This window comes from Pleuronectes platessa, chromosome 16, assembly GCF_947347685.1.
Source record: "Pleuronectes platessa chromosome 16, fPlePla1.1, whole genome shotgun sequence".
NCBI lineage: Eukaryota > Metazoa > Chordata > Actinopteri > Pleuronectiformes > Pleuronectidae > Pleuronectes > Pleuronectes platessa.
In genome coordinates, this window is record NC_070641.1 from 23,821,473 (window position 1) to 23,839,871 (window position 18,399).

At 44.6% G+C, this 18,399-nt stretch overlaps 2 protein-coding genes and 1 long non-coding RNA gene across 3 annotated transcripts; 2 read left to right on the plus strand and 1 right to left on the minus strand.

Moving 5' to 3' along the window:
• Positions 1–1,974: 1,974 nt before the first annotated feature.
• On the minus strand, positions 1,975–9,676 carry LOC128458593 (uncharacterized). Its single transcript, XR_008342036.1, has 2 exons — positions 9,558–9,676; positions 1,975–3,847 (listed from the first exon to the last, which is right to left on the minus strand). It is a non-coding gene; the product is annotated as an uncharacterized LOC128458593 (long non-coding RNA).
• Positions 9,677–9,717: 41 nt separating this feature from the next.
• Positions 9,718–14,334, plus strand: nags (N-acetylglutamate synthase). Its single transcript, XM_053443429.1, has 8 exons — positions 9,718–10,092; positions 10,930–11,198; positions 11,284–11,497; positions 11,690–11,870; positions 11,968–12,007; positions 12,244–12,375; positions 12,615–12,797; positions 13,048–14,334. Exons 1-8 carry the CDS (start codon positions 9,718–9,720, stop codon positions 13,229–13,231), a joined length of 1,578 nt encoding a protein of 525 aa, XP_053299404.1. The 3' UTR covers positions 13,232–14,334.
• Positions 14,335–14,746: 412 nt separating this feature from the next.
• On the plus strand, positions 14,747–16,468 carry LOC128458560 (cytochrome c oxidase assembly factor 3 homolog, mitochondrial). Its single transcript, XM_053443443.1, has 2 exons — positions 14,747–14,958; positions 16,043–16,468. The coding sequence occupies exons 1-2, from the start codon at positions 14,799–14,801 to the stop codon at positions 16,147–16,149; spliced, it is 267 nt and encodes an 88-aa protein (XP_053299418.1). The 5' UTR covers positions 14,747–14,798; the 3' UTR covers positions 16,150–16,468.
• Positions 16,469–18,399: the final 1,931 nt, after the last annotated feature.

The following is an 18,399-nucleotide window of genomic DNA, read 5'->3' on the forward strand; positions in this document are numbered from 1 at the left end:
GTCTGTGTGCGTGCAGGGTCAGGGGTCTGCTGGGTCTGTGCAGCTGCTGCTGGGTGAGTGTGTCTGGAGCTGCAGGTGAAAGCCACAGGCATCGAAATCACAGGTCAAGGTCATTAACTCTGTGAGTGTGAGTGTGAAACTTGAAGGAGGAGGAGGAGGAGGAGGAGGAGGAGGAGGAGGAGGAGGAGGGGGGGAGGAGGAAGGTGAACAGGTGGTGATCAAGAGGAGAAATAATAAACTGAACCATACTGTAGATACAACATGAAGCAGAGAGTCGAGCTGGTTTCACAAACTTCTCTGTAAATGAACATCTGAACGTTCTGAGTGATGAAGATGAGCTGGAACAGGTTTATCATCTGATCCAGATCTCCAGCAGCGGTACCGTTCTCCCTCTGGTCTTCTGCTCGGCTCGGTGGACGGTGGATCGGTGAAGGACGGTCTCCCTCTCGTCCCTACCACCGCTCTCCAGCTCCTTCTGGGAACCCGAGGCGTTCCCAGGTCAGAAGGGATATGTCCTTCCAGAGAGTTCTGGGTCCACCTGGGATTCCCTGGGAACCTCCAACAGAAGGTCTCCAGGACGCATCCTGTCCACACGTCTACACCACGTCCTGCCAGAGACACATCGGACGTGGAGCGGCCGACTCTCAACCTGCTGCTGGAAGCTGCCCCCCCGGTGCAGTGGAGGTCACGACCTGATGAAGCCACCTCATCCTCAAACAGCAGGGCTGCATCTCTGAGGTCATCAAGCTGCACCTAGAACCTCGGTCCATGGAAACCAGCAACAAACTGGTGACAAGCTGCCAAGCTGCTGATCCACAGGGACCAGGTGGAACCAGTCTTATGTTTTAATAGAAACACTTGTAGTTTCCAGATTATTTTATTATTTCTAATTCTCTTCATGCTCCTGTCACGATGCAGAATGATCCAATAGTCCATATCAATACACAGAAGTTCATATTTTAAATGAAGGCTTATTGTTTTATTTCTATGAAAAGCTGTTACTGGTGCTGCAGTGGTCTGAATGGTGAGCAACACAAACCAGTGAGGATCAACATGGACACGACTCAGCCTCGGAGCCAGAGGCCTCTTGTGTTTCAGCTTGACGGACGAGGAGGTGACACTTTTATTTGAAATGCTGACCTGACAGAAAAACTCTTCTTGATTCAGGTTCAAGGGTGAGAAGAGGTCCGCTGCTATTTTTAGCACCAAATCCGAGACGGCCGACCTTTGTCCTTTCTGGCCCGGGGTCAGGGGTCAAGGGTCAGGTGTCAACAGGCTGAAATGACAGTTTATTTTTAGTGTAAACACGGCTGCTATTTAAAGCTCCACAAAGAGGCTGGTCAGATAATTATACCCCCAGTTGGTCGGCTGCCATTTATCCACCCACGCTATTGGTCAATTGCAGCCATATGTGCACAGACTAGGGGGTCTGCCCTGCTGCCACCGTGTGTGTGTGTCTGTGTGTGTGTGTGTGTGTGTACGTGTGTGTGTTGGCATCATTCCCTTCCTACGTTTTAAATACACACCACTTCATATCGCCTCGTGGATACGTGCGTTGGGATTGGATGTGTAAATGTAACGATGTCTGTGATGCAACCGTGTGTGTCTGTGTGTGTGTCTTTGTGTGTGTGTGTGTGTGTGTGTGTGTGTGTGTGTGTGTGTGTGGTTTCGCTGTGTAAATGTTGGTATCTCTCGGTTTCTCTGTTGTTAGTGTGGCTTCATCTATCTGCTCTTCAATTTGGCCTCAGAACTCAAAACACACTGTCCGCCCGTGTGCAGGCGTTCTCCTCCCACAGGGAATCAAACCCCAAACCCCTCTGACAGGTTGTTTATGCCACGCCCTCTGAAGCCACCCAGATGCTGCGCTGCGGACGGAGGTTTACAGTCGAGGAGAGAACCGATGTCCTCCAGTGAGACTGTGGAGCTCGACCTCATGACAACGATACTAAAGGTTTAAAGAGACGAGAAGCAGCGTGTGAGGATCTGTTTATTGATCAGCAGCTCAAGTAAACACCAGAACTGACACAATGATTTATTCTTGAATCAATAAGTGGATTATTGGTGTAAACAGTCTCTGACTGGTTCTATAAGATGATGAAGATGTCCCTGCACTGATTTTATTCCTCATACAAATTTTATTACAAATTTGAGTTCAACGGCAAAATGACTGGGCCGAGAACTCAGTGATGGGTCCTGTGGCTTCATGAAGCTCCGAGTGCAGAGAGATGAAGAGGAGAAGGTTCTGTACAGTTACTACAAATATGTCTGAGTGGAATAAACAAGGTCCAATCTGATTTGTGCAGATGACACGATACAAAACTTCTCTTGGTTCTGTTCCTGTCCTGAAACTAAACGCAGTCGGTGTGATGAGAAGTTACTAACTGGTAATAAGGTTCAGGAGGAAGGAGGCAAACAGGAGAGTGTGTGTGGAGCTGCTGGTTAGTGAAGAGACTCCACACGTCTCTGATCCCGGATCAGCCAGAAGACGACTGGAGCTCAACTGGAGCTCGGCTTCCGGAGCAATTACCGTCTCCCTCGAGACACCAGGAGAACTGAGAACGAGGGGCAGCTTCTCTGTGTGTGTGTGTGTGTGTGTGTGTGTGTGTTTGTGTGCACATATCGAATGTGTCTCTGCTCTGAATCCAATCCCCAGTGCGACTCTGTCAGAAAACAGCTCACCCACGTAACTTAAAATACCCATAATCCCTCAGTGTGCCCACATCAGGTGTTTGGTTTCCCAGTTCCAAACGGCCTCCAGCTCCAGCTCCCATTTGGAAGCTGATCCACTCGGAGGTTAAGCCAGTGAGACGGAGGCCGATGTCAGAACACTTTGATTTGTCATAATGGATCTGTCTTATTTCTTTGATTGGCCTCGTCCAGTGGGTGGGGACCACAGTAATATAGATATATGTTTATATATATATTCTTTACATATCTGTCCACATGTGGTTTGAATGATTCACTGAGCTGCTGTTATTTTTTCATGCATTACATTTCAACTCCTTCACTGTAGAGCCCCCCCCCCCACTGACTGCCAGGTGCTGTTGGCCTGTTTATTAAAAGTTGATCTTTATTAAACGTGTGAACAAAATGGTTCCACACACACAGACACACACAGGTTTCTGGTGTTGTGTTGAAAAGGAGCTTTAGAAGGTCAAGGACTCACTTTATTTAAAAGACTTTAGAGTCAAACGTGTGAAGAGTTCATTCAAATTGTTGTGTTGGTGATTAGGTTTGTTAAATCTCCTCTACCCCATGTTTGGCTGGTTTAATTTATTATTTATATATTAAGTGTTTGTTTGCAGGAGAGCGGGTACGTCTGCAAAATGATTCTACATTAACGTGTAACACACCCATGAATATGTAGGTGCATGAATGTGTTAATACATGTGTATGGATGTGTGTGACATATATGTGTGTGTGTGTGACATGTGTGTGTTTAATTGGACAGAGTCAAGGCTCAAGGATAAGATAAGATTGCAGAAAATAACCACATAACTACGGTCGCGTTGTTTTTCTTCCTCCGAGCGGATGTTTCACTTTTCACTCTCCTCGACCTCGAGGACGTTTCTAAACAAACCAATTCAAAAATTTAAAATCTGCTTTGGCGTAAATTTGAAATTCAGGGGAAAGAGAAGGTTAGTTCGGTCAGGCCGTGGAGCACAGAGTGGATTTGTGCAGATACGTGGTTTCTCTGGGTCGGACGGTGCTGAGGAGCATCTGGTAACACTTCTGTGTAATTGCTGCTGTGAAACCCTGAAGATCTGAGAGGAGAAGAAAATTCCAACATGTTTTTCCTCCGTCCTTCTCCTGCCCCGTTCGCCTCCAGTTGGAATTTCACCAGATTCTAGGCAAAAACAAAAGAGGCCGGTGTTCAGAGTGAAAGAGGGAAAAAAACACTTGGTTGTGTGTGTGTGTGTGTGTGTGTGTGTGTGTTCCTCATGTTGTGAGGACCTAAGGCTTCTTCTATACGACTACGCTTCCATTTGAAAACACTGAAACGACCTCTGTCCACACCGACCCTGAAAACACACCAATCAAATCAAAACCCAAATCACTTCATCTGAAGGTGAATATGTTTTCAGGTCATGGGAAGATGACGGCAGCTTAGCAGTTATGGTTCAATGTGTGTGTTCAGTAACCAAGTGAAGAACTGTTCTCTAAAGAATCATTGTTCCACAAACTGGTTCTCTACTTCTGTTTTACAAACAGTTTACATGGATGTTGTGTTTCTGCATTTTCCATTTCCATCATTCCAACAGCGAACGATTAAATAAAAACAAAACTTTATTATTGTTCCTGAGAGTAACATGTAATTACAGTGTTACAGTGTGTAACAAAGTATTGACTTGTTCTCAGATTATTAGTTTGTCTCATTCTAATTCTATGAAAAATTAATTTTAATTGATGAATCAATACTTTACAAGTTTACATCGTTTAAAGTGACTGAAAAGATGAATTTATCTCTTCCTGATAAATCGATCAAAGAATAAATTGTATTGTTTTTATTGCTGGTTAGAAAAACAGGACGTTAGAGCATCTTAAATAGTTATAGATTAACCCAAGAGCAAAATAGAAAAGTAACCAAATGAAATTAATTTATTTAACAAACGTCTTCAGGGTTAGTAAAATAAAATGCATGGAAATATGAGGTGTCAACAATATTTTTCTCAGCCAAAATCAAATTGAAGAGAACATTTATAAACCTTAACAAAGTAAACAAAAAGCTAAATCAGATCAGTGAGAAACGTGTGTTTGTTTACGTCGTAGTAAAATACAGTGACTGCACCTGATGCTCTGTTTAGTTCTCAATGTTCTGTGTAGTGACATTTTAATGAGGAGATCACATGTTTTGATATACAGAGAGCAAACACACACACATACACACAGACACACACACACAGTCTGCCACCACCAGGGTAAATATGTTATTCCCACACATAACCACATTTCACCAACATGTCCAACCACACCAATGAGCCCACCCGGGCTCTGCATCCAATCCGCCAACAGAGCGACTCTAATTGAGCGTTTCAAGTGGCCGCGTGGCACCGGGTGGCAGAGCGGCAGGGTGGCAGAGCGGCAGGGTGGCACCGCCGAGGAGCCGTGGGCGTGTTGTCTGCCCGGCTTCAAAGCAGCCTCTCATTTAGTTCGGTGAAGAATTCTCCATTTTACACACGAGTCCCTTCTGCGCTTTGTTTGAATCCCTTTGTTTCATTAGCACACGAGTGGCAGCGTGAAGTGGAGCGTGAGGGAGGTGGAGCTGCCTCCGGCCTCATGGGACAAAGTGATCAGAGATACAGGGTCAGAGGTCAGGTCACTGTGAGGGACAGTCTCTAGAAGAGAAAACACTGAAATCAGGGACACGTCAACAACAACACAGGAAAAACACTTTACCGTACTTTCCTGTATTAAATCAATCTTTTCCCGACACACCATGACGGTGGTGGAAACATCTGCAGTGATGTCCCACAGCTCATCAGTGGTTTGACTGGGCTGATGTTCATCCTGCTTCACCTGCCTCACGCTCCACTCCTCTACTGGTTCTCCTGCTCTTTTACTGGGAATTAGTGGTTTTAATGACGGTGATCGTCTCCGCACGTGAAGATGGACCGACCGCTTCCTGCTCGTGAACTTCAGGAACAATCCTCCACCCTGATCTGATCTGGAGCTTCAGGAACAATCCTCCACCCTGATCTGATCTGGAGCTTCAGGAACAATCCTCCACCCTGATCTGATCTGGAGCTTCAGGAACAATCCTCCACCCTGATCTGATCTGGAGCTTCAGGAACAATCCTCCACCCTGATCTGATCTGGAGCTTCAGGAACAATCCTCCACCCGGATCTGATCTGGGGCTTCAGGAACAATCCTCCACCCGGATCTGATCTGAAGCTTCAGGAACAATCCTCCACCCTGATCTGATCTGAAGCTTCAGGAACAATCCTCCACCCGGATCTGATCTGTCTCATTAGATATAAACACACAGTTTATTTTTATTGGGTCATTCTCATCAAAAGTTTCTCAAAAAGTTTTAAATGTGCATTTGTCAGGTTCTAATTTCAGCTTTATATGTTATGTGATTTTAAACCAGTAGCTGTGTTGATTTAAAACAAATCATTGTGATGATATTAGTTCAGTTTAATATGTGTAGATATTAGGAGAATAAGAATATCACCAGCAACTAGATAGAAATTTATTTATTTTTTACAAGCTGTGAGAATTTAGATTTTTTTATATGTATGGTTGGGGAAATGTCTCCAGATAATAACTGTTATTATAAATATGAAAGCCTCCGAATTTATGGTAGTTTTTACAGTGTTTTAAAGTAATATTATAATTTTTTTAAAGTATGTTATGTGTCTGTTTTGACTGAAATATATTGACGTCTCTCTTCTCCTCTGTTTTTCAATTTGAACAATTATTCAATTATTCAATTTGAACAATTATTCTGCAGGTTAAAAACCCACAAATCTGCATTCTGTGTCTTATTGTGATTTATTTGTATGACTTTATTGAGTTATTATAATTTCTCCAAATGTTGTATTCTCTTTATTGTGATTGTGATGTGGCTGAATGACAAACAGCCTTTTTCTAATCACGTTCTGATCTGAAGCTGTGAGAGAATCACTCGTGCTCAGATCTCACACATCCTCCGCCCGGTGCAGTTTGGTCCAGAGGACACGAAGCTGAGAGACGTGTCCTGGACGCCCTCGTGATGGATCTGTGCTCACACAAGCTGCTGCCTGTCTAATCAGAGATGTTTAATCTGCCCTCGCGCCTTCAGGAGGATGGAGGACCACAGACAGTCTGTGATTAACTGACCACCCACACAGACAGACGTGCAGACAGACGTGCAGACAGGTGGGACGACAGGGACACAGAAACAGATTGATTGAAAGAAGTCTCGTCCTCTGACGGTGACTGACTGGATGTAAATGATGGACCAGTGGAGGAGGACTCTCTCCCACACCTTTGACAAACCAGTTCAACTGACTTAATGGGATTTAGAGGCTTCGACAAGAGTATGAAACACATTAATCTGCTGAGCCACTTTGAAAATGTGTTCTATGTAAAACCCTGAACGCATCAATCTGCTGTGGGAAGTGTCTCATCTGTTGTGGTGCAGAAAATCTTATTCCAGTTGTGTATAGATTTCCCAGTGACTCACACGTTGAAGCCTGAAGCTGGAGTCACTTCAGAAGCACCGGGAGCTGATTCCACTGGAGAGGTCACTGAGCCGCATCATCATATTTCAGTTTGTGTTGACTCGCACACCGCCGCTCACTGTCAGTGGCTGGGCCGGCTTCCAGGAGACACACACACACACACACACACAGACCCACACACAGACACACACACACACACACACACACACACAGACACACACCTGCAGCCCCTGGTGTCTACTGCCCTCTACTGTTCTTCAAACTGTTCATATCTGCAAGTCGAGTGAGGAGATATGAGAAAAATCATTTGATTCAACAAACTAGAATGTGACTGAGTCGAGTTCAAACCTCATTCAAGGCCCATTTTTATTCAATATTTTTTTGCTTGTAATATTCTGAGTATTTTCATAAGAGATCCTGTGACACAAGCATTTCATTGCCAGCGACTGCTTCATGTTATTATTGTGCATTTGACAATAAACTGGTGAAACTTGAAACTTGAAACAGCCTCATTCATTTCAATCAACCTGCACCAAATCACACACAAATATCTGTCTTCTAAATATGTCTGATTATTTCATCGAGATAATATCAATAGTTTTCAGAGAATTCTGTGAAAAAAACTTTCTACTGTATCTCACAAGTTTAAATAAAGTGGGAATAACTCATGATACAGATCAGAACCTAAATGTTATGAGTTCCTCTCTGACCCAGAAAACATCTTTCCACTGAATTCCATGGAAATCCGTCCAGTTGTGTTGTTTCAGTTCTAATTTGTCAGCAAGTAGTAAAACTCAAAGTATTTTTAATATAACGTAGTAGAACAGTCCCTGTATTATATAGTCAAGTACAAAGTAGCAGAAGGTGGAATCATCCAGTAAAAGTAAAGTTCTTCAATAGATTTCACTTTGAATCAGTTAGATTTTATCATTGTGTGTGTGTGTGTGTGTGTGTGTGTGTGTGTGTGTGTGTGTGTGTGTTTTCCTTATTTTTTAAAACCTTATTGCTTTATTGATTTATATCAATATTTTGAGGAGCTTGTTTATTTGGACTAAAATAAATAAATGATAGTAAATAAACAAAGTAATGAATGAATACATGTACATCCTTATGTTTTCTCTATTTGCATTTATATTATTTTCAGTCAGTTACTTTAATATGAAGCTGTAACTAAAATCATGACTAAGCATTTTTATTACCAGGACATATGATCATCGTGTTTTGGTGGATAAAGAGAAACTTCACTTATATTCTTATATATTATATTCAAACCTTTTTTTAAATTACAGTCCTTCATTTTTAATAGATCTGTTGGATCTGTGATGATCGGCTGTGATTGGTCGACAGATGAAGCCGGGCTCATGTGGAACCTGAATCAGCGACTATTATTATAATGATTATTCTGTCTCTTTGTGAAAGTTTATGAGCTTCAGTCGTCTCAAAGCAGTGAAACAGAACCAAGATGGCTGTCCTTGTTGGCCCCCGGAGAAGAAGGGGGGGGGGGGGGGGGGGGGATGTGTTCCCGTTGCACAAAACCTTTGATCTCAACCCCCCCCCCTAATCACTTCCTGAAGATTATACAGTACGTGCACCATAGCCTTCAGAGTGTGTGTGTGTGTGTGTTTGCCTGAGGGCACTCGGGCAGATGTAGTCCAGCCCGATGACAGACACAGATAAGGAAGCAGCAGAGACAGAAGCATGAAGACATCAGCGAGGACCAGGACGAGCTATAAATACATTTGGCTTCAGATTAAGAGAGAGAACCAGTGGGAACTTTTCTTACAGTGTAAAAAGTGTTAAAGTCACTGAGCTTGGGGGGGGGGGGGGGGGGGGCTGGAGCCAAACGCCTCAGTGTCCTCTTTTTAACAGGAAACTACTTTTAACACATTTAAGTACAAACGATTCTTCTTCTGCACAAATCAGATTCTGACTGACTCGTACAATCCTCCTGTGCCACTGCTCTTTATTTATAACATTTCATATAAACCACTGCAGTGAAAAGGTGCATATATAATCTACATACTCAGCACTTTCTTAATTTAATTTGTAATATTTGTTCTTATTCTATTGTCTTTTCATATTTATGTATTCTCTCGTCTGTCTCCTCCTGAGCTGCCGGCTGCTGTAACAACTGAGTTATCTTTTCATATGTTAAACTTATTTTATAAAATGTCTTTTGACAACTTCACTGTGTTTTGACAAAGACTCTGAATTCTTCACTTCTCTTTGTTTTACTAGTTTATTTTTACTATTAATTACAGTGAATGTGTAATTGCAGGTGTTTTGTGTTTTAATATCTGAAGCTCTTTGTAAACGTACTTTCTGAAAGTTCAGTATAATGAGATTATTAATATGAATATGATAAACGTGTAGTTTGAGGGGAATCTCACCTCTGACCCTGCTTTGCTCAGCAGCATCACGGCAGCGGCTCCGTGTTCCGGCTGATGAAACGTGAGAAGAGCCGACTCAGCAGCAGCCTCACCCCGGGGACCTGCCCCCCCTCCTCCAGCTCCCAACCCGCCCCGGGGACGGAGCCCTGAGTCCCGCAGCATGGCCACAGTACACACCGGCTCCTGCGGCTCTCGGGCCGTGGTCCTGGCGGGGAAGTACCTGTCCGGTCCGGGTGTCCCGGTACCGACCCAGAGCACCGGGCTGAGGCAGCGGAGGTTGTTGGGTCCGCACCCCCGCATGGTGAGCTCCGACGCGGCCGGGAAACGAGGCAAAGCCGCGGCTCTGGCCCAGCAGGAACCTCCGGGGAACTGCTCCGCCGCGGAGCGACACATGCCGGCGAACCGGAGCCTGATCTACCGGGACGTGAAGGCTTTCCTCGGCGAAGTCGGCGGGGACCCGCGGGAGGCCCGGTACTGGCTCACCCAGTTCCAGCGGGCCGCGGCCACGCAGTCCCCGGCCTTCGCGGTCCTGGAGGTGGGTCCACTCACCAGCTCGAGTCCTATTCAACTTTATATGAAGAATAAGAATAAAGATTAAATCTCTGGGGGAAGATTTCATCTGGGAGACTGTGGTTTTATTATATCAACTTATGTAAAATCATGTCGTATTTTCCTGTAGAAGCCACGAGTCTGTAAATTATCCAGCGTGTTTAAAAACCGGATTTATTATGTTTTATTCATTAGAAATACTACATTACCCACAATCCTCAGCTGGAACGGGGACGTCTGATTGGATGAGCTCTCTGTTACCATGGAAACGTTCTCTACTAGCGTGAAGACCATGTTGAATAAATTAATAACTTCTTCAAGTCAATATGGTTTTTAATATTATCAAGTTTATTTTTGATATATTCGGATTCAATTTGACAAGTTTCAGTTATAATTATGATAATTTAGCTTTAGATAGATCAACAGATAGAAGACAAATATAAAAACAGATTTAAAGATAAATAACTGAAGCTTCACAAAGTTGTGCATTAGACTAAAATAGTAAACATGTTAAATAAGTGTAAAGCAGATGTAAGTGTATCTGAAAATAGGGCAACAGTTAAACTTAAAATACAAGACTAGAGGTATACAAAATATAAAATAAAGATAAACAGCCTGTTAATGTGTTTAATATGTTAATCTCTCTTCTGTCTCTGTCTCTTTGTGTGAAGAGAGTTTGTAATTTGATAAATCTGAATCAAGTGTTTAAACGTTGGTTCTTCTTCCACAGCAGAGTTGATGAGCTGCTTTGTTTTGTTGTCTGATCAAACTCCGCCTCTTGTTGATTCCTTGATTCTGATTGGCCGGGGCGTGTCTCTCCCAGGTGGACAGCTCGGTGACGGACAGCAGGGACATGGTGCAGAGTCTGGCCTTCGGCTTGTCCTTCTTGCAGCGGATGGACATGAAGCCCGTGGTGGTGATGGGCTGGTCGTCCTCTGAGGGGGCGGGGCCTGCTGAGGCCGGGTCCCGGTGCGGCCTGGTGGAGCGGAGCCAGCAGCTGACGGAGGCTCTGCAGCAGCACTCGGCCTCCGTCCTGCCCTTCTTCTCCGCCGAGTCCTTCCTCCTGCAGCACCAAGCCCCACGAGGAAGCAGGTGAGGCCTCAGGTTCACGTCACCTATCGTCCATCATCTCGTCTTCGCTGTCTTCACACCCGTCTCTGTCCCGTCTCCTTCCCAGTGCTCCTCACTACGTCACTGTGGACACCAGCCTCCTCCAGTGGACCCTGGACTGCGGGACAATCCCCCTGGTTTGTCCCGTGGGCCGGGACGCCCGAGGCTGCTCAGTGATGCTGGACCCGACAGAAGTGACGGCAGCCATTTCTCGAGCCCTGCAGCCGCACAAGGTCATGTTCCTGAACAACTCAGGAGGCCTCCGCAGCCGAGACAGCAAGGTGACCTCCGCTCGGCTGCAGACACCAGAGTCCACACCAGAGACGGTGCTGGTTCTGTTTGGGTTCAAACATCCGGGCTGGTTTCAGTCTGGATGAGCAGAAACTGAGATGTTTACATTCAGCACCATCTTCTGCTTCCTGTGTTTTCCACCATATCAAACTTCTCCTGAACATCTGTCTCTTCTGCTCCAGGTGCTGGGAACTGTGTCCCTGCCCAGCGACCTGCCCAGTCTGTCCCAGGACGCGGGTCTGAGCGCCGCGGAGTGCCACCGGGTGGCGACCATCGCCCGCCTGCTCAACCAGCTGCCGGCCGAGTCCTCGGCTGTGATCACCTCCGCCAGCACCATGCTGACGGAGCTGTTCAGCCACCGAGGTGAGAGACGATTCTCCCACATTAAAAATACTTTAGGGTGTGAACTAGCATGAGGTTAAAACTGCTTCATCTTGTCTGCCCCCCCCCCCCCTCTTAGGGTCGGGGACGCTCTTTAAAAACGGAGACCCCATCCACCGGTGAGCAGACGTCACAAACACAAACCTCTTCAGCCTAAATTCAAATCAAAATCCAGAATCTGCTCCTTTTAGACTAAAGCAAAATGAAAACACTGTATCTTTGTGTGTGTGTGTGTGTGTGTGTGTGTGTGTGTGTGTGTGTGTGTGTGTGTGTGTGTGTGTGTGTGTGTGTGTGTGTGTGTGTGTGTGTGTGTGTGTGTGTGTGTGTGTGTGTGTGTGTGTGTGTGTGTGTGTAGCTACAGCTCTCTGGATGGGATCGATGTGGAGCGTCTGATGCTTCTCATCAACAAGTCTTTTGATAAAACTCTGAGGCGAGAATACATCGAGTCGCTGAAGGGACGACTGCACTCGATCTACCTTTCTGAAGGGTGAGTGATCCTGTCACAGATATTAACAAATGTCTTGAATCATAACCTGCTTATAATTAACACTGCTGGGTCTGAGTGAGGCCCTGGGTATGTAGCTGTCTCTGTCCACCAGGAGGCACTGCAGGGCTTTTCAACTTGATTTTACCTTCTTTTTACCAAGTCCCAGAGAATAATTCACTGTTATTGATGAAACACGATGTTAAAGGAGCTGATGTGGACGATCTCTCTGACTCCTCCAGCTACAGCGCCGCAGCCATCATCACCATGGAGCCGGTGAACAGCGGCACGCCCTACCTGGACAAGTTCGTGGTGAGCAGCAGCAAACAGGGCCAGGGCACCAGCCACGTGCTGTGGGAGCGCATCAGGCAGGACCTGGGCAAACTGTTCTGGAGGTCCAGAGCCACCAACAGGATCAACCCGTGGTGCGACACACACACACACACACACACACACACACACACACACACACTTTTTTGAAGGGTATCACTCTTATAAGGTGACTGAAAGTTCACTGCTTCAGTTTAAGTGTTCCACTGAGGATGAGATGCAGTCGGTGCAGGTCGGCTTGTTCACTGGGACGTTGTCGTTTCTTGATTTAATAAAAGCCTTGATGTCTCATTACATCGTGAATCTAAATCCACCTGCTCCGCCTCCTTCTCCCTGTGCGTCCAGGTACTTCAAACATTGTGACGGCAGCTTTGTGAACGGGCTGTGGACGGTCTTCTGGTTTGGCCTGAAGGACATCAGAGACTCCTACGAGCTGGTGGAGTACGTCAAGAAGCTTCCTGACTCGTTCCACGACTCCTCCTCTCTCAGCGCCGCCGAGCAGCTCCCTCCGCCGGCTGCAGGTTCCTGAGCTGCTCCTCCTCTGAGCAGCTTCAGGATCCTGAGCTGCTCCTCCGAGCGGCTGGGCTCAGCACTGGAGTTGTTTTGTAGTTTTTTTATTCTTCAATCTGAGACGCAGTTTTCTCAGGTTTTTGCTCTGACTGCTCTTTTTCCCAGTTCAGTTTTTTTGGGTTGGATGCAGTGACCGACTGAGGAGCGACCAATGGGAGCACAGCTGAATTTGTGTCTGTGACTGTGAAGGTTTATCCTCAGAGGAGAAGAACAAACAGCTGGTTTGCTTTCCTCCACTCTGCTGCGTTGCTCAGTTCTTTGCTCTGATTGGTCGTCCGGCTCTTCTGTGAATCACAAACAAACCAAGAAATGAAACCACTTTTCAAAACCATTCTAGAATGTGAATTAGTCGGATATCCGGCCAGCTATTTTTAAATATATTTCAATACAGTTACTGTGTGTGTGTGTGTGTGTGTGTGTGTATGTGTGTGTGTGTGTGTGTGTGTGTCTGTGTGTCTGTGTCTGTGTAAGAGGTTCAAGAATCATGGACCTCAGTCAAATGACCTTTTTTTTATTTAAATAAAAGCAGGTGAACACGCTGCTAGTTTACTTACAGTCTATTTATAGATATCACTACTTCATATTTTTCATGCATAACTTTGATAAGTTATAAAACTTACAAATACAATCATGGTGTCCATGGATCTTAAATTCAATCCTAGCCAATTAAAGTCTTAAATATTTGCCCTTGTGCAGTCAACACTTACACATGTCTGTAGTTTTCATTTGAAATATTATCTCGATAAGACGAGGTTAGTGTTGTCTTGGTTCAGGATCATGTTAGAGTTTTATTGGAGCTTCAGTTTGGTTCTGACGTGTTGTTGGATCAGATCCCTGCTGAATGGTGAGAAACATGCTTTAGTTTTATTCTTTCTCAGATGAAACTGTTGAATTTGAATTTTGTGGTGAATCCATTTGCAAAGAAAGGACACGACTACACACCTGCTGAGCTGAGGTGAATTAAAGAAAGATGGTAAATCTGATTTGATTTATTCTCAGTATCAGGTTGTTACTGTTTGTAGAAATCATCTGAATAAACCTGGAATCTTTACTTCAAACAAATCCCCTTTGTATTTGGTTATTTCTTCTTCACATGTAAAGATGAAGTGTGTGTGTGTGTGTGTGTGTGTTCACTTCCCCGGCAGCGTAGTGCCCTCTGTGTTTGGTATTATTTAACTCTACATGTATTAAATTGTAATAACCAACAACCTACAGTGAAATTAAATGTGGACATGACAGAGGACTAATCAACAGAAATAAAATGACCTTATATAATTACAAATAGATTTGATGTGCATTAAAGACACTGTTTGAACTAATTATACAAGAAACCAGAGATTAAAACACCACAGCAGATTTGATGAATAATAAATATTCTACATGTGATATACAATTCATATAAACAGGTTGATAACTATGGGATAGTTGTACACACTCCATCACAGCAGGTGGCGCTGTGAGCAGTTCCCTGTGTTTTTCTCCAGGGTTCCGGTCCAGGTGATGTAACCAGCAGCTGAGGATCCAACATGGAGGAGAAGTCATCGGGACCCGGAACCGGGACATCGGCTGAGAAGCTGCTGCTCCTCCGGCAACAGCAGCAGGAGCTCTGGAGGAAGAACGCGCCGCGGCTCCGGAGAAGGAACCTGATCACCGGCCTGAGCATCGGAGCCTTCGTGGTGGGGATGTGTATCCTTTACATAGACGGGTCCCAAACCTGATTAATGGTCTCTGACCTTTACATAGACTGGTCCTTCTCTGTTTACATGTTCTTACCATTACATATACTGGTCCTTCTCTGTTTACATGTTCTCACCATTACATAGACTGGTCCCAAACCTGTATAATGGTCTCTGACCTTTACATAGACTGGTCCTTCTCTGTTTACATGTTCTTACCATTACATAGACTGGTCCTTCTCTGTTTACCTGTTCTCACCATTACATAGACTGGTCCATCTCTGTTTACCTGTTCTCACCATTACATAGACTGGCCCCTCACCATTACATAGACTGGCCCCTCACCATTACATAGACTGGTCCTTCTCTGTTTACATGTTCTCACCATTACATAGACTGGTCCTTCTCTTTTTACCTGTTCTCACCATTACATAGACTGGCCCCTCACCATTACATAGACTGGTCCATCTCTGTTAACATGTTCTCACCTTTACATAGATTGGTCCTTCTCTGTTTACATGTTCTTACCACTACATAGACTGGTTCATCTCTGTTTATCTGTTCTCATCACTACATAGACTGGTCCTTCACCATTACATAGACTGGTCCATCTCATTTTACCTGTTCTCACCTCTACATAGACTGGTCCCTGACTTTAACATTTACTTGTCCCTCTCTGTTTATCTGTTCTCACCACTACATAGACTGGTCCCTCACCATTACATAGACTGGTCCCTCACTGTATACCTGTTCTGTCCTTTACATAGACTGGTCCCTCACCATTACATAGACTGGTCCCTCACCCTTACATAGACTGGTCCCTCACCCTTACATAGACTGGTCCCTCACCTTTACATAGACTGGTCCCTCACCCTTACATAGACTGGTCCCTCACCATTACATAGACTGGTCCCTCAACATTGCAGAGACTGGTCCCTCACCCTTACATAGACTGGTCCCTCACCATTACATAGACTGGTCCTCCAGTTAGGGACCTTATACGAATGTCCTGTACATTTACAGATGATCTAACACAGAGACTAATGGTCTCTACACTCAACCCAGTGTTGTTTCCTTTAACCTGCCGTCTCCAGTCACGTACACCATCCTGTCGGTGAAGCAGGAGAAGATCGTGGAGGAGCTGGATGAGGAGGCCAGGATCCACATCTACCGAGGACCTCGGACCAGTGCCAACTCCTGAGCTGCTGGGGATCAGCACACGTGACGTCACAGCCACTGGGACACAACTTATTTAACAAGGACGAACTTACTGTGTTTCTTTTCTGTTTGGATTTCATAAAATTCACAAATGAAATCAACGGTTTGTGAACTTTGTTATTTGTGTTGATCGATGTTCTGTCCACATGTGGAAACACTGAATCTGTACAGATCCAGATCAGGAGACAGTTTTACTCTGGTGCTGATTTCAGTTGAGGGATTTCTAATTTATTTAATCTCATATGAGCCTACAATCCAGTACATGTACAAAGTAAAGATAATAAATACTGAATGTATATTAATATCTATCGGGTGGGAGTTTTCTTTACAGTACATTCCTATTCTCCTCCAGTTTGTTCAGAATTCTACAAGTTTCCCTCTGTTCCTCTGGAGGGTCACAGGTTGAGTCAGCTGACATCGGGGCAGACTACATCCTGGACAGCTCACCAGTCGATCACAGGGCCCAGTTCATTTCCACTGCTTGAAAATGACTGTACAGTTTCCACAGAGAACTAGAACCATTAAACCCAGTTTAATTCATCCACATCACATGATGACGTCCACTGGTTTCATTTATCAGAGCAGTTTGTCTTTAACAGTCGAGGTTCATCAACTTCAGCTGCAGATGCTGTGAAACTCAGAGAATCTAGAACAAAAGGTTCTAGACCCACACAACTTTCAGTTTACAGAACTATAAGCTGTTTATATACTGAGCAGTAAATTAACAATGAAGTCGTTCTACAAACTGAATTAAGAAACCGGAGAGAAAGAGTACGTTTACACCAGATACTGCTGGGTTATGGTTGTTATAGTATATTTATATATTTCATCTTTTTCTGGGATCTCTGGTCTGTTTGGGCAGTTGATGGAGGCGTGTGTCACCTGCCAGCGTGGCCACTAGAGGGCGCTAGAACTCTTTCAATGGGATTTAAGCAGCTTTATGATTCTTGTGTTTTTGGTAAAATGACATCAAGTCAGTGCAGAAACCAGAGTGTAGATCGAGGAGGGTTAAGAACCCATAACAGCTAAAGACTAAAGAATAAAGACTCATGAATATAAACCCAGAGACAGGAAGTGACACAAAACATCACTGACCTGGTTTTATTCATGTTTGTCTTGTTTACATCTTCATCTTCTTCATCGACTCTCTGCTCCACAAACCAACGACTCCTTCACAATGGCTGGAGGGAGGGCATTAATATGTATTTGTATATTATATATTAATATTTATATATATATAGCCTCACTTCTGATCTTCTGCTGGAGTTTGTTGTTCCCACAGATTTCTGATTATGAATGTGATTTTTTTCCACATCAGGTTGAGAGTTGATAAGAGGAGAATCTGTGTGAGACTGGAAAGAAACAATTCAGAAACAACAACAGGCCTGAGTGTGTGTGTGTGTGTGTGTGTGTGTGTGTGTGTGTGTGTGTGTGTGTGTGTGTGTGTGTGTGTGTCTTTGTGTGTGACGTGCACGCCATGCATGTGCCCTCCTCGGGTGAACCCAGAGACAACGCAGTCCAATCCCAGCTCTAACCCCATGTTACTGAAAGGAGACTTTCCTCTGTAGTTACTGTAACATGGAATTACACGAGGCGGGTCTGGAGCTGAGGTCGACGACACGTTAACACGAGCCAAGCGATGTGATTGGCTGGAGAGGGCTCCCCCCCCCCCTGTGGTGACCAGGCTGCTCCTCAGCAAACTCTGCTGCTTTCTGCCCCCCCAACTGAAAAAGAAAAACCAGTACACGTGTATGACAGACGGTTCAGAAATCCACCAGGGGGCGTTTCACACTGAAGTGACTGAGAGCTGGTGACGTTGTGTGTCTTTAAGTCCAAACAGACGTGGACACACACCCAGAGAAACGAGTTTACTCTCAGATCACAAAGTGAAGGGAATTAAAGATTGTTTCACAGGAACGTGTTCACGTGTAGAAAGAGAACACAACTTTCTGAAAGAACCAAAATATGAACATGAAGCCGCAGATCCGGTTTCAGAGGAGCGATGGAAATCATTCAACCTTTAATTTAACTCAGGAATAAGTTGAGGAAGGAACTGAGTTCAGAAACTAACAAGTCATTCCAAGACACAGAGAAAACACGAATAGGAAAAGTAAAAGCATGAGGAATAAACACAGCGCATTGTATTTTATAAAGAAAATTAAACCATTGAACGAAAACCAGAAGAAGAACAACTGGAGGTAAATAAAGTGAGATTAAAAACCTAAATTGAGCT